At 37.4% G+C, this 27,822-nt stretch overlaps 1 protein-coding gene across 4 annotated transcripts in view; it reads right to left on the bottom strand.

The window, feature by feature from the left end:
• ATP9B (ATPase phospholipid transporting 9B (putative)) overlaps positions 1 to 27,822 on the bottom strand; it is a 302,332-nt gene that overhangs the window by 95,897 nt on the left and 178,613 nt on the right. For all 4 annotated transcript variants that reach the window (XM_048840068.2, XM_048840067.2, XM_048840070.2 and 1 more), the window contains 2 exons: positions 23,750 to 23,825; positions 14,244 to 14,320 (listed from right to left, as the gene is read on the bottom strand). In XM_048840068.2, the coding sequence (XP_048696025.1) occupies positions 14,244 to 14,320; positions 23,750 to 23,825 (153 nt within the window). The remainder of the gene's footprint in view (positions 1 to 14,243; positions 14,321 to 23,749; positions 23,826 to 27,822) is intronic.

Genomic DNA, 27,822 nt, shown 5'->3' with positions numbered 1-27,822 from the left:
ATATCTATCCAAATAGAATTGATTACTGATTAAAGCATTGTGAAGAGCACAATTCAATCTGATTTTTAGGCTGGAATTGCATTCCATAGCAAGCTGATTTGACTGCCAATGAGACAGAATGAACAGTCACTGCAGTATAATAATGTTGATGTTACCATATCTACATTTATCCAAAGAATGAAACAAATATATCATTTTAGACTGAAATTAAACCTCGCAAGAAATCATTTTTCTTTATATTGTTTGGAATTAAAAACGTATTAAATTGATCCATTAAGAAAATTCTCTTCTCTGTCTTGTGTGTCTTTCAGACCGTGTCTGCATCCTTAGGCAATGAAACAATTTTTATAATTGTAATAAAACAACAAAATGTTGACTTTAAGTTAAGAAAATTGTTGCTTGAATGACTAAATACTTCAGCGAAACAAAATAATTCCTTCTCTAAGCTGTAACAAAGAAACAGCATGCTTGAATAGGTATATATACACGTTACATAATAACGTTACATATATATTTGTTAAACCTTTTTTACACTTTTATTTGAATTTCACTTTTTTCCTAGTCATTGTTTATAAAATCAAGATTGACTAATCTGATAGTAACATCTAGAAATTCAGTGTATCTATAGTTATTATTACCATATTTCTGTTATACATTACTGCATATGCCGTTCCATCAACAATATTGTACTGTAGAAAGAAATAAGACTCAAGTATCTGTTCAATTTTTCAACGAAGTACAACAGTAAGATAATGAAAATGCTTCCCCCCCTTCTTGCTCATCGCACTCCACCTGCTAAATCAAGCAAAAAAGTAGCATAAAATATACACAATGCAGAAACAGAAGTTTGCAAAACTGATGCAATATGTTCACATGTCAAGAAAAAGAAAATATATATTTCAAGGGCATTTGTTTCATACCATGTAAATTTCAACTCATGGATTTCAACAACTTCCTCCCACAGGTCTAGAAGAGAGCAGCACCATGGGAGTATAGACAGTATATCAATACACTTAAATCAATTTAAAATACCATCTCTTACATAAAATAATACCAACAAATAAATACAGGTAAGATTTTTAGGAATTTGACACTCAAATATGGTTCATAACATTTTGAAAGAATAACCCAAAGTTTGTACAACTGCAAAGGCCATCCTGTAGCAAAGACCGCAGCATCCACACTGAGCTTAAATTTAGCTAATTAGGTGGGTAATAAATTCTATAATCTAATACATGTACTTCATGTGTCTTTAGAAAGTACATTGTGATATAGAAAAGGATTTAGTAGGAATTCTAATTTGTTATAGAAACATCAACTTTATATCTATTGCCCAATTTCTGGAAAATCTTCATCTCATAAAAATGTGTTATAAATTATAATATATCTATTATGGTAATCTTAAGATTATAATCAGAGCATCATCAGAACAACATGTAGTAGGATATATGTTCAGTTTTTTAAACCATATTAGCCAACAGAAAACTGTATTCAACAAATGGCAACTTCAATAGTGTTTTACAATATCATCTAAGGTATTAAATGTAATATCAATATGATTAACTCATTTGGTAGGAAAGTGGATATAATGTAATTTCATGCTAACACCAAGTTGTTTATAATATTCACTATTATCCCCATTACAAATTATTACAGAAATGTGTATGCATTAGCCACGTATTTCAACAGCGCTGCAAGAAAAAATAGTGAACATGGTCGGACAAATTCTAACCTCACACACCATGCTACATATCAGAACAATCCACAGATATGCTTGGGTTTCCATCTGAGTTACTAATTTTTTAAAATACAATGTGGCGGTTCTTTGAATTGAAAATTAAGGATACAATGACATTTAATTAGACAAATGAATATTAAACAAACAGCATGTCCAAAAGCGTCGTTGAGAACGACTGCACAGTACCTTTAACGGGGAGGAGGGAATTTTCCGGCTTGCCGGGGAGAAGGAATAAGCTCAGAAGTTACTGAAAAGGGGGAGTGGCTCAGCACGGTGATGCTGATTCATCTACAAGGACTGGAAAGGCTGAGGGAGGTCAAAAAGGGGGTAAAGCACAGTGGAAGAACCCTCTTTTCTCCAAACCAGGCATAGCAGCACCCATCCACCCTCCCCTTGAGGTGGCAAAATACCAGGTTTGGTCAGGACTTGCTGTGGGCATCATGCTAGCTGCTCCTTTCTAGGCGGGCTGGGAAGAACTTTTTCCCTCATCACCAGATTAGCCAAGGTGGAGTGTTTTTTTTCCCACTTCCTCACAGTGGGTTCAGGGAGGGCTTTGTTATGGTGAGTAGGGAGGTGATTTAGGTTATTATGTCACAACTCATTTTGTAAGTGTGAGGCAGATACTCCATAGGGGACAGTATACAGTAACTGGAAAAATGACTTGGTAAAAGACTTAAAAAGGAAGTGTTTATTAAAGAAGCAGAAAGAGAGTGGGGCGTTCGGGGCTTCTATGACTGGTACAGCAGGGAGTCAACCCCCCCTTTCTTTTAGCCCACCTTAACCTTCATTTGAGGATGGGAGGGATGGTAAGGTCCCAGGAATGAGTTGGCTGGGGGACGCTGGATGGAAAAAGAGGGGAGCTGGCAGAAGCCCCTTGGGTAGCTATTGAATGATTACTGAGTTACCTGCACTGTACACTTTCATCTGCTGGGTAGTCCTAGATATCTAATAATAAAGTTGCAGCTTGATTAAAACCATATCAAGTGCTCCTGTCCTTCTTTCGGTATAGCTGGACAACTTCATGAGCGGTAGTATTTGAAAGGGATACTACAGTTATGACATTAAAGACGCCAAACAATTTTAAAAAATCTACATCTAAACATTGCTGAAATATTGCTAGAAGATATACACAAAAGTAAACCGTAATTAAACTGATGCCCGGTCATTAAGGGCTCATTTGTGACTTCGTTATGAGCTCCAAAGCAAGGAGCAATACAGATCAGAAGACAGACTGTGATTCTGACAGACTCCACCTACCTTCCAGGTTCCCCTGGACTCCTAACAGGAAGTACACTACACTAATATAGACTGTACTTTCGCTTGCATGACAATATAGGTGGGTGCCTTGTATCACTTGCACAGAGGAGGCGGCGGATGAAGCAGCCCCTGGTCTTCTCTCTGCACTGCTATCGGCAATCGAGGTAGCCAGCATCAGGAAGTACAGAAGTTCCTGATGATCATATGGGAGTATGCAAGTTTGGCCACAGTATGGCCCTACTCTAGAAGGAAGATGCACACTAAAGGCCCCAATCCCATGAAGATTTATGCTTCTATTTAAATTAAGTTGCCACAGAGTGTATGTTCTCCCTCGACAGAAACTGCTCAGACTCCCTTCTTTTAGTGTCCACTCTGTACAATTTATTCAAGTTCCCTCCACCAACACCTGTATAGTACAATACAACAATTTTAATACTTATGACCCTATTGCCTCCAGCCCCTGTTCATCCAGGCCCTGGGAGAAAAAAGGGATCACCCTTCCTTCAGTCTTGGCACAGCTAGCCCTGTCCATCCCCATCAACACTTCCTTCCTGCCATTTATCAAGCTAGTCAGCTGATGGGCTAATTAGCTCCTTATCTCACACATCTGCCCCATCTGATTGGCTAATTCCTTCTTACTTCCTCAATCAGATGTTGCCAAGGCCACAGTGATCAGTGTGCTGAGCCACATTTGAGGCTTCAGCATTCTGTCACATAAGTATTCGCATAAATCTTTGTAGAATTGGAGCTTTCACAAACTATTTGAAGTTTCGGTATTTTTAAATACAATACCAGTTGTTTTGTGCTCCACCCCCACAAATATGGTTTAACACAGCAGTCTAATGGCAAACTATTTCCTGCCGTGCAGTGGGATCTCTGTTGAGTTTCCAAGACCATCCTCACTTGTTAAAGACAGGCAAGCACTGGAAGAAGCACATTCAGTTAATGGCAGAAAAGTGCCTCATAACTCTTGAGTAAATCTTGTGGGTAATATACATGGCAGCATTCACAGACTTTTGTTTGGGGGATGGTAAATATAGGATCTTTGAGTGGCAATGGAAAACTATAAAGAGAGCAAAGGAGAAATTAGGGAAATCCTACAAGAATCTTCACTCAGACCTCTGCAAAATTATATATAGAATTCTAATAGTAAATGTATTTTAAAGAACTGTTGGGACAGTTGCTGCAGTCACATATTATATATATTTAACGTATTAAACCTCACTGTTTAGACTTAGCAGAATACCAGCTGATAAGTACAGGTCATATAATTTCAAAGGATTATTAAATACCTTTGAAGCAGTTTTTATTTCTTCACTACACAGATACACATTGACATATTTTACACACACAATTACCTATTGTAATTATACTCTACCGCACAAATATTCGGACAAACAATGGGTACAGTTTATTTAACATGAAATATCTTTCTTATCAATGCGAAATGAAATGCTTATTTAAAACACAATCTAAATTATCATTAAATTCACTAGTTTAGATATTCTTTACAATACTATGATACAGAAATATATCCCAGATGTTATAATTAGGATTGTTTTTTCAACATTTAATACTTTGCCTCTTTATTGCTGCCTGAAATTATAAGTCTATTCATGTGCACATTTCACATGAAGGAACACAACTTTTAATTGTTAGCAGCTGTAATATCGGAGTGTGCTGATTATGCAAGTGAAGGCGGTGCATGTATTGTCATAATCCTAAAAACCATACTGCAGCTCGTCTACGTGTCACTGAATTACTTTATTGTAGGTTTGTTGTTCTATTTAATCCTTTGTTGATCAGGCTTTGGAACAATGATTTTCATATTAACAACAGATACTCTAAAAATTTCTCTGGAGACTAATTCATGTGGATTTACTCCCATTATCCACTTCATCAGAGAGGTTTCTTTTATGAAACTTACACTCAGAAAATTTTAAACAAGTAGTTCTTTAATCGTAAAATGTTATACCTCTTCAGTGATAAAACTGCAAGGTAAAATAGGGTTACATATAAACATAATGTTGTGTCTATATTTTTAATCATTTTAAGCAATATAAACACTACATGTTTATTTAAAAATTTGGAACAACTTTTGACTACAAAAAGGTTCTCTCCAAATGTCTTAATTTGATATAAAATGTAACATGGAAAATACTTATGCACCAGATATGCACTGATTTTATTTTGAACTACTATTTAAAAATGCTGTTACTAAGATTCAAATAATAACTGGCATTTTAATCCACATAATGGCCCATATTACCTGTCTCTGTCAGTGAGACATTTAAAAGCATCTCTTTATTAGAAACACAAATCAATATACCCAAGGGATTGCAATAACAGCTTCAAGCAATTTATATTGTCATTGCATTCCTGATGTTTCTACTCTGAGTAACTTATTATTATGAATGGCGCGAAAATGGCAAACCTGTCACAATTAATTTTTTTAAACCTCTTGTACGAATTTTTTATTTTCTTGAAATAAGTATCTTCCTGGTAACTATAGGTTTAGGTTATAAGAAACAGTCTATAACTGAAGTTTTAGCTCATTATAATTGAGGGTTTTTACCTATTCCCATTAGAAAGATTATTGCTAAGATTAAGAGCTATTTGCATTGTTTTGAAATGAAAGAACCCTGTGCACACAGAAGCACTCAGACTTTAGGTTTCTTTCCATAGTTGAAGACACCAGCACCAATAATGAAATCATTGTTTGATCATTCTGGGTATTGGCCAGATCTTTGTTTATCTCACTTTGTTTTGAGAAGCAGCATGGCTTTGTGGTCTGAGAACCACCACTGGACTGGGAGCCAGGAAATCCTGAGGTGACTGTGTAGTCTTGGGTAAGCATTTAACTTGTCTGACTCAGTTTTCCTTTCTGTCTAAGCAAGGCTGTCTACACGGTGGGGGTAATGCACTCTACAGGGTGTGATATCTAAAGCACACTAAGACGTTACACATTAATTGGTCTGTGTAGACCCTGCTTGTGCACTTTAATGTAGAGCTATTAGAAAAAGTATTACATTAAAGCACACTAAGGAACCTTTAGTGTGCACCAGCAGGGTCTACACGAACCATTTAATGCACAACGTATTAGTGTTCTCATGAAATCACAATCCCTGTAGAGTACATTACCCCACCATGTAGACAAGACTCTACTAATTTAATTCACGAGACGGTTGTGCGAACTAATGTTTGTACATTTCATTGAAGGTGTAAATCTGTATTTAGATTCTAAATATGATTCTAGAAATTTTCTGCATCTGAGTCACATGTAATGAAAGGCTTGCCTGCTTTTAGTCTCCATACTTATTCTGAATGTGGATTTGTCTATAAACCTGTTCCTGGCAGGATTACTATATCACAGATAAGCACTAATGGGGTTTTTTATATATCCTGTAGTAAATAATGTTTCAGTATCAGATTCTACTTTGTGGGACAATACTAGAGAATTCCAGGAGTAAATGTGAATCATATTTTGCATACTCATTAGCATGCCAATACCTATGATACATTTCCATTTGGAGTAGTGTAACAGAGTTCTTGAAATAAACTGAAAGATCTGGGTTGTCTTTGTATCAAGTGAAGCACGTTATATGATTTTTAAAGGCAAATTAACAGAAAACAAAACTTTAAAGCTTTAGCTCACATCTGTCTGTCTGACAGCGTACTTCATATCTCCAAGATTTTACAGGCTGAAAGGCTCTGCTGTACTTTGATGAATAAATCAGATTTTGTAAGACAGAAAATATTGTAACATTATTCATTACAGCACGTATGGTACAAATGGCACTTCTAGAATGAGCTGTCCTATATTGAAGAACTGCTGCTTTAAACTTCTTTAGGAGCGTCTTCTTCTCTTCTACCTCCACCCCCACCCATCAGTGTCTTCAGAGGATTCTGACATCAACAGAACTGGTTTGGTTCTGTTCTGCAGAGAACAGGATTCTGGGGTCCCAAGAAGGGAACCGAACCTCCTCTATGCTATGAGGGTGTGTTCTCCATGTGGGTTCTCTGTCCTCAGCTCACAAAGGAATTGGGGGTGGAATGAGGTTAGCAGTGGGTGCAAGGATGCAGTGGGTATATGAAACTCCCTCGTTTAGTGGGTGTGCAGGAGTTCTGGGAGATACTGCCATTATAAGCTTGCAGCAATAATTGCTTTGCTACCATTTCCTACATTCTGCAGGTGGTGCTGGTGAGAAGGGGTGGGTAGGATTCATCCCAGAATATGTGGCAATGGACTGTAAATCAGCTGGCTATTCAGTCTATGCCTTGCATATAGGATTAGTTTTTTAATATTAAGTAACAATGATATATGCAGTCTGAAATAGTTATTTCTGGAATACTATCTTTTTTTTAAAGCCTGGAATTTATAATTAAATAATGTACTATACAGTAACTTATTTAAACTAGCAAACAGGCATTCAGTGGTCCATATTCTTTTATCAAGTGAAGAGTTATGCACATAATTTTAATTAGTGCTAATTGCGGTTAACCACATAAATCACCTTTTTAGTGATGGAATAGTAGACTTCATCTAACATACTGTTAATGGAAAGCAGCTACTAGAAACTTTCATTGCTTCTCTCTTGTTAGTTTTAAAGCAGTGGCAAATAGTTAAGGACCCATCAATAATTACCTTATACATCCCAGGTTTCAGGAATTATTATGGGGGAGCTAGCAATGGACATTATATTACAAAAAAGACTCATTACATTTTGAGACATACATTTCTAATACCTCCAGATGTTTGCAGCAGGCCTTTGAAATTCAGCAGCGGGAAAGCTTTCAGGCTAAAAGTAGTGCTTTTTATTTGTTCTATGAAATTCCATTCAGGTTTAGCTGAGTTGTAAACTGCTGAAGATTTGATTTCCCTTCTCTTGGTTGCATGGTCAGAAATTTTTTTGGAAACATGCCAAAATAAGTGAACATGAACATTTAATTCATGGCTGGGCCCATGCCATCAGTGCCAAAGCAGCAGCAAAAGCACACATTGAACTGGGAACCCTGGGAACAAACAGCCTCTCAGAAAGGTTGAAGGAGAAGAAAGGGAAAACAGTTCAGTCACGCCTCCCCCATCAACTACTTTCCAGACACTGCACATGGTTCCTGTGACCCATTTCTTCCCAGAAATAACAACTTGCTCGTGTTTGCAACTAATGCAGTTAGTCCCATAGTTCAAGCTGTGTTGCACTACTGAAGATTCAAGGATTCAAATTTTACATGATGCCATGCATGATGGAAGAGTTGTTACAGTTACACATAATATACTTTAAAAAAACTTTTTTCTTAAAAAACCCTAGAAAATACAAAAGCATATTTTTTTTAAAAAAAAGCAATTTAAAATTTTGACTTCAGCACTCAGTTTTTGAAAATGCCAGAATCTGGGTGCTCATGCAACCTTAAACCCCAAACCATACAATTTGTCTAGTATATTTAAAAATATCCAAGGTTGTCTTTTTTGTTGATTAAATCCACCAGCACATGGGCAAATTCAGAACTTTAGCTTCTACTTCCTGGATAAACTAGTGCTTTTAAGCCAAAAATACCTGTAAAATATGATTGCAATAAATAAACAAACTAGGTGAGTGTTAGAGACATTGTAAAAAGCACATCTGACACTCTAGGATGGACAACTTCACTTCTAGACTTTCAGCTTCTAGAGAAAGGTTGACCTTTAACAATTTGTTCCATTAGGAGTAGCAATATCAGGCCATTTCTGATAACTTGCTATCCTCACAAGAAATGCTGGAAAACATCAGGTCTTCCCCTGACTGCTTCAGTTAACGGAAGTCTCTATAAAAAGGAAAAGTTGTCTGGAAATCCTGTTGTTCTTAACCTTTTCAGCAACTGCAGAAATTACTAAGAAACTGAGCGTAGAATGAAATTGCAGGAAAAAAAGAATACAGTTGTTCAGGGCTTTCTAGCCACTTATGGATCTTTGGTTGGATGCACCAAAAACTCCTTTGCAGATTCCAGTAGTCCATCATTTTGGAAGAGATATTGTTCCTCAGTTCTAGAATATTAGAAAACTTATGCTGCTTTCTTTGAACCAAGAAAAAAAAGATACCTAAAGACAGGAAAGTCACCATATCCTGCAAGCTTTAGACACCTCTGTGGAGAGAGGAAGAAGGATGAGAACAAAGACAGTAAGGGAAGGAGATGATGACAGAGGTTCAGAAGTCTGGTCCTTGTGTTATTCCTTCATCTCCAAATGCAAAGTTCATCCTTTCAGGGCAAATATTTGGTAGATTTTTCTCCAGGAAAGGAGATGTCCCTAGAAGATTAAGTCACCATAAAAGAGGAACAGAACTATAACATCTAACTGCTTGTGATATTCTCTCAATGAAAACTTCCTTCCATAGTGAGTCAGAATGAGATGGCACTTAATCTCATGCTCAAAGGACCACACATATATGGAGGAAACATTTCTCGTCTCTATACCAGAATCCCAAATAGCAAGAGAAGGGCAACGTTGAAAATGTAATCTTGAACCAGGGTATACAATTGCTGAAAAATAGGGATATTTAGGAACTACCACTGACGAAAGGCCTCTTTTGACCAAACAACCTGTGGAGAGGAACTCAAGCTGTCTGTGACTAGAAGCTTCTATCTAGAAGCTATCAAGCGTAAAGGCTGTCAGAACAAAGAGCTGAATTCCAAAGAGCTGAAGGTGGGGATGTTCAAGTTGGCTCTGAGAAAACGGACATATTAGCTCATTGTGGATGTCTTACTATTGCAGCAAACACACTTTTTGAAACCTGGATATCTGATGTATGCCATTACAAGACCTATAAACCATTTAGATGATCACTGTTGACAGAAAATGCTAGAATTATAACTACAAAGAATTATCACCACAATAAGCAGTTAAACATTTATATTTTTCTATCAACACAAACTAGCAAAGAATAAGATAGGAAAAGTATTATGAACAGTTGGTGCCATGAATTCTACAGCTGCAAAAAGAACACAAATTAGTCAGCTGGTCTGGGCCTTTATGACCAATTTGAAATATGCAGTTCTAGAGTCAGATTCTGTGATTCCCACCAGCGGTGCTTGAATTTTTTTTTTTTTTTTTGGCAATGGGGTGCTAAAAACCAGTGAACAAAACTGTAAACTCTATAGATAATAGAAGCTATATATTCAGTTGGTATTATTAGTTAAGCCAGTGGGTGCTGCCGCAAGACCATTACTCCTAGATACAGCACCTTGATATCTCCCCCGACAATGGCTTTACTTCTTTCCATGTTACCATGATTCAAGGCACAGCAGACCTCATGCATGAGGAAAAGCAAAGTTCTTAACCTGAATTTCTATGGTAGATGTAGCTTTTCTTAATTCACAGCATCTGTAAATTATCTAATTTTTAGTCTTTCTGCATAGTATGTTGTATTTTGACTGAGAACAGTTTTAAACAAAATCTGAACATGTCTATGGAGTCTAGCTTGCTTCTAAATATTTCCTTAATAGTGCTCACAAGATGATTAACAAAGAGAGTATGAATTTCATTCTGAAAAGGATGGACAAGAAAAATGTATCTTACCTTAACTAATCCTAAACTACTTTTTTTATCAGACTAAATTAGGAACTCAGGCAAAAATGGAGCGGGTAAGGTTCTATAACCACAGCAGCTGGTGGGCAGTGTGAGAAGGAGAACTCAATATTGATGCAAAAATAATAGTAGAGTTAGTATAACTCATTTTTGTTAACATTAACATTACAAACTTGCTTTCTCTTTACTGAATGTTAACAAGATAGCTATAGGTAAGATATAGCCAGGATACTTGTAAATATAACAATACATAGTATATTTAGCTAGTTATGTTACAAAATATTAACGCTAATCAAAGACATTCCAGGGGGTTTCTATTTCTGTCTCCCAAGGACTAGCAACTGTATGTCTATGTCCTTAGGCATAAACCCATGTAAAATATTCATGTTTTAGGAAGAGACCTAACTGTACCAAGGGTAGGTTCTGTTATCAGAACTATCAGCTAGGAGTAAAGTGGCACTATATAAACCCTTAACTTTTTAAAGAAAAATCCCTGCTTATGTCTTTAAAACTCCAAGAAAAACATGTGCAGTTGGAAATATTTTAAACCTTTTGTTTATTACTTAAATGTTAAAATGACCAATGCATTCGTGAAATGCATACTTGCAAATATGTTAACTAAATGTAAAAATTTGAATATAATTTCCTAATATCATTCCTATGTAAATGGTAAAATGCTATATGCACCATTCTGAAATCTAATGTCCTTACTAATTCTTAATACAAGAAGCCTTTTAAGTATAAAATATTTATCTTAATGGAAAAATAAATTTATTACTGGCAGTTCTCAAGTAACTCTCTTCAGCTACCTCACATCTCTCCAAAATTTGTTATTAAAAAAAGCCTTCTCTAATATCTATTTAGGCTAAAGAAATTATAAAATTTATTTAATTAAAAAAACCTGTTTTGAGAACTAAAATATCGTATATAAAGTGGTGTTTAGACTTTTTGAGAAACAAATTTTATTTCCTGTTTGATTCTACTAAAATTGAAGAACATCTTAGAAAACTGTATGAATAAAAATAAAAGCTACACTTCAACTTTAAAAGGTTATTGGGATTCTCCCACCAGAACAACAAAAGCAATTGGAAATGTTACCAGTTCATTAGACAAAATATGTATGCATAAGGTGAAGAAGAACCTAAGGAAAACTGTGGGCCAACTGGGCCAACAAAAGAGTGACAGCAACTAACTTGGAAACTAAACCAGACTGAAAAAGGTGTATTTTCCTATAATTTCATGGAAACAGGAAGAAGAGTACAAAAAACTCTCAGTGAGCACGACCCCACAACTCACATACACCTACCCTGCTTAAAGAGCAAGCACTCAACAACTTATCCTGTCTATCTCTACAAGCAAGCTATTATAAGCAGCTAAGAATTGAAAAGACTCAACAACCAACCAACCCCAGGAAAACCTTCTCCAAACTTCAACATGAATGTAGTGCCCATCTTTAAAAAAGGAAAGCAGGAGGATTTGGGGAACTACAGGCCAGCCAGCCTCACCTCAGTCCCTGGAAAAATCATGGAGTAGGTCCTTAAGGAATCAATTCTGAAGCACTTAGAGGAGAGAAAAGTGATCAGGAACAGTCAGCATGGATTCACCAAGGGCAAGTCATGCCTGACTAAGCTAACTGCCTTCTATGATGAGATAACTGGCTCTGTGGATGAGGGGAAAGCGGTGGACGTGTTGATCCTTAACTTTAGCAAAGCTTTTGATATGGTCTCCCACAGTATTCTTGCCAGCAAGTTAAAGAAGTATGGGCTGGATGAATGGACTGTACAGTGGATAGAAAGCTACCTAGATCATCGGGCTCAACGGGTAGTGATCAATGGCTCCATGTCTAGTTGGCAGCCGGTATCAAGCGGAGTGCCCCAAGGGTTGGTCCTGGGGCCGGTTTTGTTCAATATCTTCATTCATGATCTGGAGGATGGTGTGGATTGCACCCTCAACAAGTTTGCAGATGACACTAAACTGGGAGGAGTGGTAGATATGCTGGAGGGTAGGGATAGGATACAGAGGGACCTAGACAAATTAGAGGATTGGGCCAAAAGAAATATGATGAGGTTCAACAAGGACAAGTGCAGAGTCCTGCACTTAGGATAGAAGAATCCCATGCACTGCTACAGACTAGGAACCCAGAGGCTAGGCAGTAGTTCTGGAGAAAAGGAACTAGGGGTTACAGTGGACGAGAAGCTGGATACGAGTCAACAGTGTGCCCTTGTTGCAAGAAGGCTAATGGCATTTTGGGCTGTATAAGTAGAAGCACTGCCAGCAGATCCAGGGATGTGATCATTCCCCTCTATTTGGCATTGGTGAGGCCTCACCTGCAGTACTGTGTCCAGTTTTGGGCTCCACACTACAAGAAGCATGTGGAAAAATTGGAAAGAGTCCAGCGGAGGGCAACAAAAATGATTAGGGGGCTGGAGCACATGACTCATAAGAAGAGGCTGAGGGAACTGGGATTATTTAGTCTGCAGAAGAGAAGAATGAGTGGGGATTTGATAGAGACTTTCAACTACCTGAAAGGGGGTTCCAAAGAGGATGGATCTAGACTGTTCTCAGTGGTAGCAGATGACAGAACAAGGAGTAATGGTCTCAAGCTGCATTGGGGGAGGTTTAGGCTGGATATTAGGAAAAACTTTTTCACTAGGAGGGTGGTGAAGCACTGGAATGGGCTACCTAGAGAGGTGGTGGAATCTCCTTCCTTAGAGATTTTTAAGGTCAGGCTTGACAAAGCCCTGGCTGGGATGATTTAGTTGGGAATTGGTCCTGCTTTGAGCAGGGGGTTGGACTAGATGACCTCCCGAAGTCCCTTCCGACCCTGATATTCTATGATTCTATGAATTGGTGAGAGAAAGTTAATTAAAACACTGCCAAGGAATTAGGTTTAAGAGTTTTGTTATGATTTTGTTGGAATAATAAATAAAATAACCTGGCATTCAGCAATTTAAAAAATTACTCCATTCCACCTCACAGCAGACAAGAATTTATACCATCACACAGTAAATGTGCACTTGAAGACCACGCACATGCCCATGCACACAACACTCAACTCCTCTGCTTCCAAAGATGTCAAGTGATCTTATGAGGGAGAACCTTCTGTCATGCACAAAACAAAAACTTACCTAAGTGTAACTAACCAATCCCGTTCTAATGTTAGATTAGTTCTGCATTTTTCCTAGACTGCAGTGTACACAAACCTAATCCTGCAACTACTTCTATGTGGTGGACTTCTTTCCTCACACATAGCCCCACTGAATCAGTGTGCTGACGTGAAGTCAAGGGGGCTCTCTGCAAGCTCAAGGCTAGGTGCACAGAGAGGAATTTGTAGAATCAGGGTCTAAAGCTATACTGCAGGCATACATTACTCTTGCTTTGTTTTCAGACCACTATAATTTCATTTTTAACTAGTCATTTTAAGATGTATTTCTGAAATGAGACAGAGCAATTTATAATATACATAATTAAGACACATCCAGTAGAAAGAACTCATCTGCTACACAAATAAATTTAACATTAAGCTAGTTTAAAAAACTCAGTTTGCTGCAATACAGAATGGTATTTAGTTATAAACTTAGTGAACTGATGTTTTATTTTCTAATTTAGTACTTCAGAAAGAAAAAAATATAAAAAAAGTTAGTAAAATGTGTTTAACAAGCAGTCATTCTAGTTATGTCAGCCTACCTTGTTCTTTGGATTGGATGTGTTCATTACACTTCGAGTCTCTTTTCCACTATATATGACAACACCAATTACTGTTCCTGGGAAAAAGAAAAAAGGTTGATTATGAATGTTTTACCAAATGGGTAGATGAAGAGTAAAATAATAGAATTAAAAACCTACAAGTAGTTACAATCCTATAAACAAGCCACTTTTATAAGCAAAAACATTATATAAGCACAAGTCTTTCTACATGTATAATATCATCACACACTTTTTCATTTTAGCCATTATAACAAAAGCTTCCTAGCATTAAAAAGCTAACAATTTTTGATGGACTATATGACAAGCTTTGTCTAAATTTACCTTATTATGTTTATGTAAATCACAGCAGATGATGAACTGGTAAATGCCATTCCATTGACATCACAGAGCATGGTAACAGCATTTCATGAACATCCACAAAAGTGATTATACTCTTTCACTTATGTCAGTGAAAGTAATAACACACTCTAAATCTTTAATTGTTAAAAATACATTTGATCTTAAACCTTTTTAAACAAAACATTAAAAAACGGAGCACACACTATGTTATAAAGACCCACTGATAGCCCCTCACAGTGAATTCTGAGTTCATTCAACATTCCTGAATATCTTGCTTACAGTGCTGCTGTAGCCATGTTGGTCCCAGGGTTTTATAGAGACAAAGTTGGTGAGTTAGTATTACCTTGTCTCTAATATTACTGAATATGTGCAGTTCAGTACCTAAAATCAGTGCAAGCTCTGCTGTCACTTACAAACTGGTAAAGATTAGCTCTCACATTTATTTATATCACCAGAACACCATAAGTAAATTACTGCCTTATATTTTTAAGAGGCAAAAACCTATATAGGAGTTCTTTGAGTTCCTCTTACCTTCCATCAGTCAGTTTTTACTTAGAACATGACAGAAAATCAGGTTTCAGCATTGCTGAACATGTTGGTTAGCTATTAAGGAAAATTTAAAAACATTATCACCACACTTATCACTATTTCTGGTAGAATATTGAACACTTGTCTTTCATTTTCCTGAGCATTGCAATTTTTTGTGACCGTAAAATATTAAATTAATTGCATTTCAATGATATTTGATTTGTCCCTCTTTTTTTTTTTTTAAATGCCTTGCCTGCTGTGGAGGCTTACCCTATGGCTTATAAGAAAATTTAAGTGTGGGACCTACAAACCTTCATCTCACAGGTTAATGAAGGCAAGATATTTTTAATTTTTTATTTTGATATTTTTAAAATGACTTAATCAGGACCACAAGTAGGGACTGATGTGACTGTGCTTGCACCATGGAAGACAATGCACATTTGAAAGAATGTATTCATGTTAAAAGGTCAACGGTAAGGGTGGCTTGAATTAAATGAGTGGGAAAGCAGGAGGCAGCTGAAAATTAAAATGTGGGTAAAAATCTTGTATCCACATTCATTGCCAGTAATTATTAATGACCACCTAAAAATATTTACTCTTTTCTTTGAGTACAGAGGTCTATAAATTCAGCAGAATAAGGGATTAATCGTACTTTAATGCTACTACTTATTAGATAATCTGCATTTCTTATCACTATAGTATATCACGTCTCAAGCAACAGGTTATACATATTATTTTAAAACAAATGAAAATATATATCTAAAATCATCATCAAAAGCAATAAGCTTTTATTTTTTAAAATAGCAAAAGAAAAAAATTCACCAAATTTGTAGTTATGAGAAACTTCTCAAATGTATTTTTACTTTTCAAATAGCAGTTAAATTCTCGCTCTCTTATCCTTGAAGTAAAATCCTGAATCAGATCAATATTTCCTTCTTCTTTTACTAATTCATTATATCTACTTCATTCAAGAGATGAATGTGCCATTAATACTAGATGCACATGATGGCAGAACAAGGCCACTTATAAACTTAAACATACTCCAAACATTTCTAGAGTCATCACGGGAAGAAAAAGAATTGACAATAATTAATCTTACTAGACACAATCTGTCTGAGAAGCAAGGAAAAATAACCAGCAAGCAACTTACCAGTTTTAAATTAGGGTAGATATAGATCAGTATTACAGTAAACAGCTCAAAATGCAAAGGCCCAAAATTTTACATGATCCATGACTTCCAGGACTAATGCAGAAAGAGTTTTCTACACATTCTTTACAGGCTAGCATTAATAAATCATAAAATAAGAAATTGAAGCTAATATATAAATCATGTACAGAGTGAAAATAACATCTTATATATGTACAAGACAATCCATTTTTCAATAGCTTTCTCCATACAAAGGTATATTTATGTTACATTCATATACTGCATGGACACCTCTCGTAACGCAGAATCCCAACACACTTTAGAAGCTCCAAAACAAAATACTCTCCTGTAATTCTTGGTCTTAATCATAGAAGTTAATCTTGGAAGTTAATCATAACAGAATCCCATTCCTGGGTATGTGCTCCCAGCAAATTACCATCTAAATCTGTATCAAAGGTCTAGCTAGTCTTGAAAGAGTGGATCTGTTCTGAAAGATGACTCTCAACATGGCATTGTAAGGATCAATGACTTCCATACCAAATGTTCTCAGTTTACAAGTACTGTTAAAACTCTTTTCTAAGTGGCAGCACTGCAAACCAAAATGTCATGTTAGATTATTTTCTTTTTACGTATCATTCCCAGTTACAAAGGTTCGGCAGGTCCAATTATGCCCTGAATTACACTTGTACAACCCCATAATGTTTAACCTATGCTCTCAGCAGGGTTGTAACCAGAACTTTCCTCTGGGTTTGCTTTCACATACAGCGCTAAGGCAGTACAGCTGTAGCTTCTCCATTCAGTATAGTTAATCCACCTCCCAGAGAGGCAGTAGTTATGTCGGTGGGAGAAGGTCTCCTGTCAACATAGCGCTGTCTACTCAGGGGATTAGGTAGGTAGGGATACTGTGTTGCTCAGGGGTGTGGATTTTTCTGAATGATGTAGTTATCCTGATATAGGTCTGAATGATGTAGTTATCCTGATATAGGTCTGTGGCATAATCCTGGTCTCTGTCTCTTCTTACCCCTTTGTGTTTTTGAATTCAGCATCCTCTATTTTAGCAGTATCAGTCGAGCAGCTTTCAGAATATGTTTCTACTGCTAATTAAGTTGCTAAGCTTATACAACTCTGAACACATAACGAAGGAAAGCTGTTAAGAAAGAAGGTGTGGTATTTACAGTCACTTTTCAAAGTAGAATAACACTTTATAAGCTATCTGCAAAGCTACAAACCTCCTTGTATTCTGTCTCGTCTTTCTAGTGTACAAGTTTTTCAAAGCAAAGGCTAGGCCTTCTTTTTTGTATCTTGACAGGCACTTTGCAATACTGCAAATAAGTTAGCAAACAACAGTGGTATCTTAGATACTAGTGTACAGTAACTGTGAGGAAAACTGAACTTTTAAGGTCAGCCACTGCATGTCAATATATCAGTGACCAAGAGTGCCTTTAACATGTTCTTGAAAGTGCAGCTCTGCTAAGGAATATAAATCAGAAAAACTATCAGACAGCATTTAAACCATAACAACTTGACTCTCTTGACAACTGTATGACCAGATGAAAGTGTAAAATTGACAAAAAAATTAAAAAGATAAAAAAATCAAAACTGTGCCAAATATCACTAAGATCATCAGAGCTTGTGTTATTCACTGTTCCGAAATCTTTGTTTGCTTGTCTGTTTTAAATTGCAAGTTTTCTGAGGAGGACTGTATCTATGTTTACGGAGTGCCCAGCATAATGGAGCCCTGAATCCTTTGTTTGGGTCTTTGGGCACTATCATAACATAAATGTTTAGCAATAATAAAATGAAAGAAAAAGCTGGATGAACATTCTGAAGAACCTTACACCTTAACACTCATGCTCACGAAAAAGGGTTAAGGTTTCCTGCAGGTTAGGTTCTTGGTACTGCCGTACTCAGTGCTTAATTTGTAATGAAAGAGGTGCCAAGGCTCAAGCAACCTTTTTACATTCATAGCTGATGCAGCAAGCCCAGAGGTGCTGGGGCTATGAACTGTCAAGCCTAGAGGTGCCGGGGCTCAGCCCTGGCAAGCCCTGGCACAAATTAAGTACTGGCCGTATTCAAGAGCATTTTCAATAGGAGCAATTGGTGGATTTTCCCCAAGCCAAACTTCGTAGATCCTTTTAATAATGCTGAAGCCCCATATATCATGTGATTGGCAAGTACAAGGGAGGAAGGTCCTTTATATTTTAATATTGCTTTAGTATGATATTTTTATGTTTAAACTGACAAAAATTGGCAGGTGAAGTTCATAGGCAGAAGACTAGCATGCCAATGGTACAAAACCCATCCATCAGCAGTCTAAAAACATTCCTAGAGGACTATGCCATTGCAATAAAGGAAGAGAGGAGAAACTCCTACTCTATGGTCATCCCAGCTTCATATTCATGACCAAAAAATCTGTATAGTGAACTAATAAATAAATCTGACTTGCAATATCAAAACATGGACCCAAGAACCAACCACTGGCAAACAACTCATTTTACTTCACAGCAAATATCAACCAAATATAAGAGGGCTCTGCCCCAGTAGAAATCTCTAAAAGCGCACAGCCCATAACCTCCTGCCCCTTATGACAGAATTTGACCTCATGATACCCTCTGAAGATCTAGAAGCTCTTTAAAGTATTTTAGTCCCCACCTGCTAAACAGATTCTTGCCCCTCCTGGCTGGTAAAGGTTGGTGCAGAACAATTGTGCCCAGGCTAATATACGTTCTGAATGCCTCTTTTAGAGAAGAGATCACCCTAGAAAATAGTATAGTATGATCAATCATGAAAAAGCCAACAGTTGATGTAGTACACTTCAACTATCACTTCTCTCTCTAATCATCCATTTCTAGGTGAAATCATTCAGAAAGCAAATTCAAAATTCTAGCTTCATGTAATTTCTGCCAGTATCCTGGATACTTTGCAGCTGGGTTCCACAGCAGAGCACAACATAAAGACAGTGTTGGTAGCACCGAAAGAGAACAGTTAGAAGTCACATATCGATGCTCACACCAGTTGACCTCTCTTCAGCTTTCCCATACTGGTATACAGGGTCACCTGCATGACATATCTGGACATAACAGTACAGCACTGAAATCTGACTCCAATCATTCCTTTCTAATGGGACCTGAAGTCCATCTGAAGGTCTCGCAGGAGTCTACACTGTTCTCCCCCTTCATCAACTTCATGAGACCATTTGGAGAGGTGGTGAGAGATTCATTAACCTCAAGTCCAGTGGTATACGAACTATTTTAATGAGCTATTACATGTTTTTGTTAACAGTTCAGCTTAAGAAGACTTAGTTCTCAAGATTCTTCAGAACTCTTGGATGAATACTACACAGTCCTGGTGACTTGTTGCACCTTAATGTACTCATTTGTTCCAGCATTTCCTCAGTCTGACTGTACTTCAGCATTATTAGACCTGAAGTAGGTAGCTTCCAATATTTTCTTTGGTGAAAAATGATATCAAGAAATCATTTAACATCTTTGCAATGTCCTTATCCTCCTTAATAATTCCCTTTACTTCCTGGTCATCTTTGATCTGATTACCTTATAGTATTCTTGCTTCTGACAAACAAAGACTTTCCTCATATCTGTTCTTGGCAATTTATTTGCTCTCCAAATTCTCTCTTTGCTATCCTAATTATTATCTTACACTTTACTACTATAGTTTATGCTCCTTTTAATTGGGCTTTCTAGGGGTGGTTTTCCATTTTCTGAAAGATATCCGTTGTGTTTGAATAATTTCTTGAACATCGTCATTTAAAGCGTGTTTTCTCCTGGTCCTTTTTGTCTACAGATATTCATAACATCTGCAACTCTACTGTGATATGTTTAAGTATTTTAATATCCTAATTTTTTTACTTTAGGGACTTTGAGTAGCATCCTCAGTTTTTTCAAATGAGCTTTTCTAAAGTTTAGGATCACAGCTGTCTCTTGGTAAAATATCTCCTATAGGATCCTGCGGGGACACACACTGAGGTATCAAGTAGAGTTAAGAATCTTGTAATTTGTTCTGACCATGAGCGTTCCCTGGACAGTCTATGTGTGATCCACATAAGATTTACTGTTGTTTATTTAGATTTAAGTACACACACAAAGAATGGCTATCCTGAGCTCTACATGCCCCTGTCAAATTAAAAGCACACTATAAATATAGATACAGAACAAAAATAGAAGGATATTTCCCCCCATCCTCTCATACATACAAGATGGCAAACCCTATTACAAGTTAATCAGACCAGAATATCTACTCACTAAAATTTCACAAAAGAAATGCCATCCCCAGTCTCTTCAACCGACCTCAAAAATATGCCTGCACAGAACTATGGATAATCCATAGCTGGGAAAAGTGCAGCAGCCACTTGCTAAGTAATACAGATTGAGATAAGCACATAACACTGGTGTTGTACTCTGCACTGGCTCCCCAGTGAGAAGAGTTCAGTTTAGGGTCTCTGAATAGATATTCAAAGCCCCCCATGGGATTGTCCAAGCTATCCGAGAGATGGCCTTCTACCCTGGGCCTCCAATAATAGTTGCATTCCACTGGAATTAAACAACTGACAACCAATAGGGTTGGTGAAGTGAAGGAGACAAACTTCCACAGGAGCTGGCACTAGACTGTGGAACATATTGCCTGTACAAATAAGAATGACCACTAACCTCCCAGCATTCAAAACTTAATGAGCAACTCATCTCTTCAACTTTGTTTCTCTCCTCAGTAGCTCACAGACATACCACACACTTTTTCTAAACAACCATTCAATTTACACAGACAAAAAAGAAGAAAAGACTAACCGATTTGTAACTTTCTTTTTAACACTCTGAAGGCACTCAGATATTGTAGCACTGGGGGTTAAGTACATAGACAGACATGCAGAGAAATAGGCTAGTCATTCAGGTGTCGGACCTGGTATGAAAGTCCTTTTCCAGTTGTGCAATTACACAGACTGCACCCCTATTTTTTATCTGTGATGACTTCGCAAGAGTGATACATGCCCTAGTGACCACAAAACTCCATTAGTGTAATTCCCTTTCATTAAGTCTCTCAGCCAGTCTTTCTCAATGATTACAGTTCTTTCAGAATACAGCGCTATATTGGTTCACAGTTTCAGCTATCCTGATCATATTATACCTAGCCTGCTCTGTTTACTTAATAGCTCATACAATGGGCTTTTTATTACAATTTTTTCGTTTTTAAATTGTTCTCTTTTTAAAAGGAAACGACAAGATATCTCAGTAAATACAATAATAAAACACAGTAAAAGATAAATGATTTTGAAAGTGAGTGATTAAATTTAAAATGGCCCAACTAGTTTTCAAAACCTTTAATTGTGAAGGCCCTGGTCACATTCACAATCTTCTTCTGCACTTATTCTTAAGACTTTGCATTCATTCCCATTTTCATGGGATCTCTACCCCTAAGGAAGCAGACTGAAAATTCAGTTAAGCTGTACATGATTTGGGATCCAGAGGCAAAATATCCAGTAGAAGCAAAAGTTATACAACACTAACAGAAAAAAAAATCCCTTCTAAAATCTCCACTCAGTATATTAAAGTAACCACACACTTGATATACGTGAGCACACATAAAAAGTACAAATCTATTTAAATATACATAGGATGCCATTAGAAATGGTTTACATTGACATATATATACACACACACACGGTATATATCTTGCGGATACATGCTGCTGATACTGGGCAGGGTCATTAGGAGGGTCAAGGTCAGGCCAGGAAAGAGTGTTTAGGGAATTATGTGGGGAATACCTCAGAAACCTTCAGCTCTGGTTGCTGCTGTCCTGATAATTTTTAGAGGAGAAAGACCACAAATCAATAGTGTGGAGGATCAGTAACAGAAGTCTAATGTATGCGTATAAGGGATTCGATGCACAGTAGATAAGGTGTGAATAATCCAGATTGTCTGTGCCCATCAAAATATTTTCATACGTAACATTAGAATAGTTTATTAAAAAGGTACATACATAAAAAAAGCTGAAATAAAGCCTGAATGGCTATAATTGTATGGATTTTCCCTGGGTAGACAAAAGGCACAATCCTGACACAAAGCCCCTCCCCCAATTGTTTTCCCTGCTTGAAACAATTGGGATGATACAACAGGTCAGTGAAAAGGTCACCAGTTTTTTTTTTTTTCCAAATGGGCAAAACAATGTATTTTTCTCTAGCCTTGTTCTTGGAAATAGTTAAACTGTTTCAGCTGAAATTTTCCCCCAAAAATTCTGCCTGAAGCAGAAACCAAGTATGGAACATTTCAGCCCAAACAATTCAAGTTTGGTACCATCAGGAGCAACAGAAACAGGGTTTTATAATGGGAAGTGTCAGGCAACCTTAATAACAGGGCATGCTACCAGCCACACCTATAATTACAAAACCAGTTTTCTGTGTTCATTTTAGATACTCAACATCAAAAGAAATGAAGATGGTATGCTGGCATTCAAACAATGACAGACTGTCTTCTACCTACTTTCACTCTGAATCTCTATATTTTTAAAAGACTTAGGTTTCTCATAGTTTTTTTTAAATTTCAACATTCCTGAAAGGTAATACACACTAAACTTTTGGGGATAGGGGTGTGTGCTCACGTGTGCATGTACGGTGAAATAGTTTCCATCATTGTTTGGTCAGTTTAGGCACAACAAATGGGAGAGTGGAAAAACATTTTTTAAAGGAAAATTTGATTGTACAACCACAAAAAATGGTATGGGGACTCATGGCCCTCAAATGAATTATCCAAAATTACTTTAAACTTAAAAAAAAAAAAAAACTGACTAGATTTCATGTTTGCAGGGTTTTTAAAAACATATTAGTATCAGTACAGCACAGTGTCTAGGTATTGTACGATTAAATAAAAACTCTTATGCAGAGAATGTTCTACATTTCTCTGATTATTAATTAATATACCATTTCATCTTATGGAGCATCCTTTACAATATATGCAAGTAAGGAACCTGAAATTTAGTGAGGATTGGAAACATCTGTTTTTATTCAGCGCTCAGTGTCCACTACCTTTAGTACTGCACTTTAACTGAATTTTCCCTCAGGGTGTAGTCTCAGAAATTTACAATAAGTTATAATACACACAAAATGTCATCACACACACACTTCAGTAAGAGACTACATTGAGCTAAAGGGAAAGAATTACACAGGAAGTTTCAATTAAAGAAAGTAACAGGTGAGCATTTAAGGTACTGTGCAAAGGACAGCACAAGTCAAACAACAAACCCACAGTACGGGATATTGTTAAAGATAAGAAAGAAAGACAATAAGTAAAGAGTTAGTAGCAGGAAGATGTATTTGGATATAAAGTTAGAAAGTGAGACTCGGGAACAATAGACACATCATGAAGAGTTTTGAAAGCCATTAATAAGTTACTTTGTAAAATAGTATATATTGTCACTGAGGCGCTTAAGTACATCATAAACTTTGACAGCATGCATCATTGCTCACCTGAAGCAACAACAGTGCTTGCCCATAGTGTATTTTCTATGCTGAGGCTTTCATGAACAGTTGGATCACTGTCTTCCTGTTAAAAACATGAACAATATGTAAATCAACAATTCCCTACCACCCAAGTTTATAACTAGAGATTTCAGGATGATGCCAGATCACACACGAATAAAAGCAAGAATAAAAGCTTGTCAAATAACTCTCCTGTACCCTCAGGCCAGCCATTCTACAATAGTATTCATTGTATATGGATTTTTATATGTATGTAAGAGAGGCCATCTTCCTTAAATAGTCAAGTGATATATTTCATAGATTTTATGGCCAGAAGGGACCAATAGATCATCTAGTCGGTACTCCTGTATATGACAGGTGATTACATTTCACCTAGATACCGCTATGATGATCCTAGCATGCTACAGAAGAAGGCAAAAAAACCCTGAAGGTCCCTGCCAAACTGACTTGAGAAAGTCCTTGTTGATCCCAAATCTGGCAGTTTGATCCTGTGCATAAAACACACCCTAGTCAGGCACCTAAGAAAGGTTATTCTCTCTACCATCTCAGAACACTAGTGAACCCTGTCAGGTGCCTCATCTTTAGCTTCGGCAGATCTCTGATGTTTCAGAGGAAGCATCAGAATGCATCTAGGTAGTGAGGATGGAATATTCTTCCGAACCCCGGAGACAACTGACTGCAGCCCTGAAGCATGAGATTTTATCATAGTTACTGTCTTAATGCAGAGCTGCAAGTGTAATGAGCATGCTGAGGACAATGCAGGCAATCCTGTTTTCCCTGTAGCCCATGAAAAAAGGGGGATGAACAGGGGAATTAATAGATTCACAAATTTCAAGGCCAGATGGAACCACCATCCATCCCAATCCCATCCCAACACACGTGTGCAAAATTTCCTCCAGAAAATGGATTTAAAGCATATATTTTAGAATGATATGTATTCTCATTCTAAAGACTGTAAGAGATGATGAGTCCACCACCTTCCCTGCTATGCTGTTTCAGTGTTTAATTATGCTCACTGCTAGGAAACTGTACCTATTTCAAGATAGAATTTGTCTAACTTCAACTTCCAGCCTTTGGATCTTGTTTTGCCTTTGTCAGCAAGACTGAAAAGCCCCCCACTATCAGATAGCTTTTCCATGTGTAAGTACCTAGACACAGGGATCAAGTCACCTCTAAATCTTCCTTTCGATAAGCTGAATAAGTTGAGCTCCTTTAGACTCACATCATAAGACTTGTTTTGATTCCCTGAATGGGATTTGATTTATGCTCATACAGAGTCCCACTGAAGTCAATGGGGCTCCACAGCAGCATAGGTGTATGCCCACGCGGATCAGTTTACAGAATAAAGGACCTAAGTACATAGTCACAGGTGAATTAAAATTACTATTAAGCATCAAAAAGAAAAGGAGTTGCTCTATTCATTATGATCATGTTACTTATCTTTTATGAGTAACTTTTTATTTTTTTCACCATTTCCTTTGTAACTCCAGTGACAAGATAGCAACCTTAGGTAGTTTTATAATTCTTAATATTCCTATGTACACTCTTACATAGTCAAAGTACACATTTAAAATCTAATAGGAAAATCTATCTATAGTTACCTGAAAATTTCCTTTCTTCAAGTAATAAGGTCCACAGATCCATCAAAATAGGTAATCCAGTCTGCTTGCAGCTTGAGGGCAGAACCAGACCAGTCAGTAATTGGCAACAGATGAATGCCCTGTCTACTGAAATTTCCTCCATTTGAGGATTTCCAGGTTTACTTTCTTAAATTCTAAGATTGTATTAAAAATATTTTGAGGCAAAAATCACAACAATTCTTCCTACTGCAGCCTGGTAAACTTCACCTCCTAATGACAACATACACAAATCCTTGGATGTCAATTTTTCTCTCTATTCTGGAGGATCCATTTGTCTCCAGGGTGGGCCCAATCTGCGGAACTTAATTTTTGAAGATAGGAAATGTTCAGGCAGCCACAGATACATTTTCGTATTCTTCATGCCAAGATCCACAGATCTATTACAATGGGACTTACATAGCAATGTGGAAAGTAGGATCATCCTTTAAATGTAGGCATCCAAAAAGTAGTACTTTACATATAAATATCTCTTTCATCTTCCTTTATGGGTGGAGAAGACTTTTGTCAAAACAAAGGACATGGCATTAGCTAAGATTAGATGACCAACATATAGAATTAGGTGAACTAATGGCCATCTAGCAGATTTCAATACAGGAGACATGACTACTCTGCCCTGGCACTGTCAGTGCTCTTCAACTTTGATGCTTGCCTGAAGGAGGAAGATTTCTTGAACTTATTTAGGGAGTGAATGCTATGACAGTTGTGAGGACTACCTGTCTGAATTAAAGATATAAACTGGGTCTCATTAGAGAAAGCTCCCACCTTCAAAAAAAAAAAAAATCTGATTGGAGACAATAACCACCAGGACGACTACTTTAAGTGCTATGAAATATATTGATATCTGCTGCAAGGGCTCAATCTGAGGAGTGTAGTAAGGAGCAGAATGAGGTTCCAAGGTACTGTTCTATGAACTTGCAGGATTGGAATATGGTTGGTGTCCTCAGGAAGCTTTTAATGTTGGTATTTGTACAAAACATCCTCTTTTTGACCCTGTCAACAACAATATACTATACAGACAACCTATTTGCTTGGACACTCATATAAACACAATTAAGTCCTCCAGAGTTATGGTGACTCAAGGCTATGTTTCTTTGGTTTAACATAGTAGTAAAACAAAGTAGTATGGACTGAAGAATTTGTTCTATTTGTTGACTTCTCTTCTGGGTCCATGGGAGCAATAATCACTTCATCCAAGTATTCATTTTAAACTTGTCTGGTCCTGGACGGAGGACTGATCTTGCAATAACTGACCTCTTCTGTAAGTCAAAGACATATGAAGATCCAGCGCTAGGTTAATCCAGTTTGAGCAACATAGCCTCTTATCAACCGGTAACTCATGTATAAACAAAGCCATCTTCTCCCACAGATGGAATTGGTAATGGGCCATCACTGCCTAGTAAATTAGCTATCTTAATCCCAAGAGAAGACGAGAATACCTTTCTCCCGAGGGTATCCATCTTCTTCCCCTTTCTAGACACAGGAGCCAAATGGACTTGACCAGACCTGAACTTATTACTAGTTGCAGCAACCACCAAAGAAGCTGGCATGAAGTGAGCATGAAAATCTGCAAACCCCTCATGAGGTATCTGACAGAGTTTGTCCACTTTCTTAGAGCTAGGTTGGCAAGAAGCAGAGCTGGCCAAAACAGCTGTAGCGGGTTTCAAAAGACCATCCAATATGGGTAACAGCATCCTATTCCTGGAAGGAGCGCCACGAATGTCAAATGCAGGATGTGATGACTCTTTCACAGTAACCAAAGGTAAGTTCAAAGTGGATGCAATGTGACCCACTAATTCATGGAATTGCAAAGCCTCTTGAGGAGGAGATAATGTAGAAGCAACACCCTCATGCTCACCAGGCGACATCTCAGGATCTAAGTCTGAATCAAACTGACCTTGCTCAAAAAGGGGAGCAAACTTCTCATCCTCTTCTTCAGACAAAGCATAAGGCACCACTGACTGAGTTGTAGATGGATCTGATGGAATCAGATCCGAAGATTCCTCAGCTGCTGGATTTTTAACAGTCAGAACATCACTTCTGCATCCACAAGCTGGATGATTCAGAAACTCCTGTGTTGGAGCCCAGTAATCCCACAGAGCCCAGGACTTCCAGTCTCTGCAATAATTGGAATCCAAGAATATACCCCCAGGAAGGGGCACAAACTGTCCTGAAGACAGAAAAAATCCAGACTTAGGTGACAAATGTGGATGGTTCTGAATTTTTAACTCTTCCTTTGTACTCTTCTAACTGAAGGTCTCAAAACTGCCATGGATCTCACTGGAGATAGTAATAGCACCGGAGAATGAGGCGACATAAAAGGTGAGAAGGATCCGCCTGGTGTCTTAGAAGGAGCCAAAGATGGATCTGCAGAAAGACTCATAATATCTTCTGTTTTACTACTCTTTCCAAGAGAAAGGGATA

Source organism: Caretta caretta, chromosome 2 (genome assembly GCF_965140235.1).
Source record: "Caretta caretta isolate rCarCar2 chromosome 2, rCarCar1.hap1, whole genome shotgun sequence".
In the NCBI taxonomy this organism is placed as follows: Eukaryota; Metazoa; Chordata; order Testudines; family Cheloniidae; genus Caretta; species Caretta caretta.
This window is presented reverse-complemented; position numbering and strand designations above follow the sequence as displayed.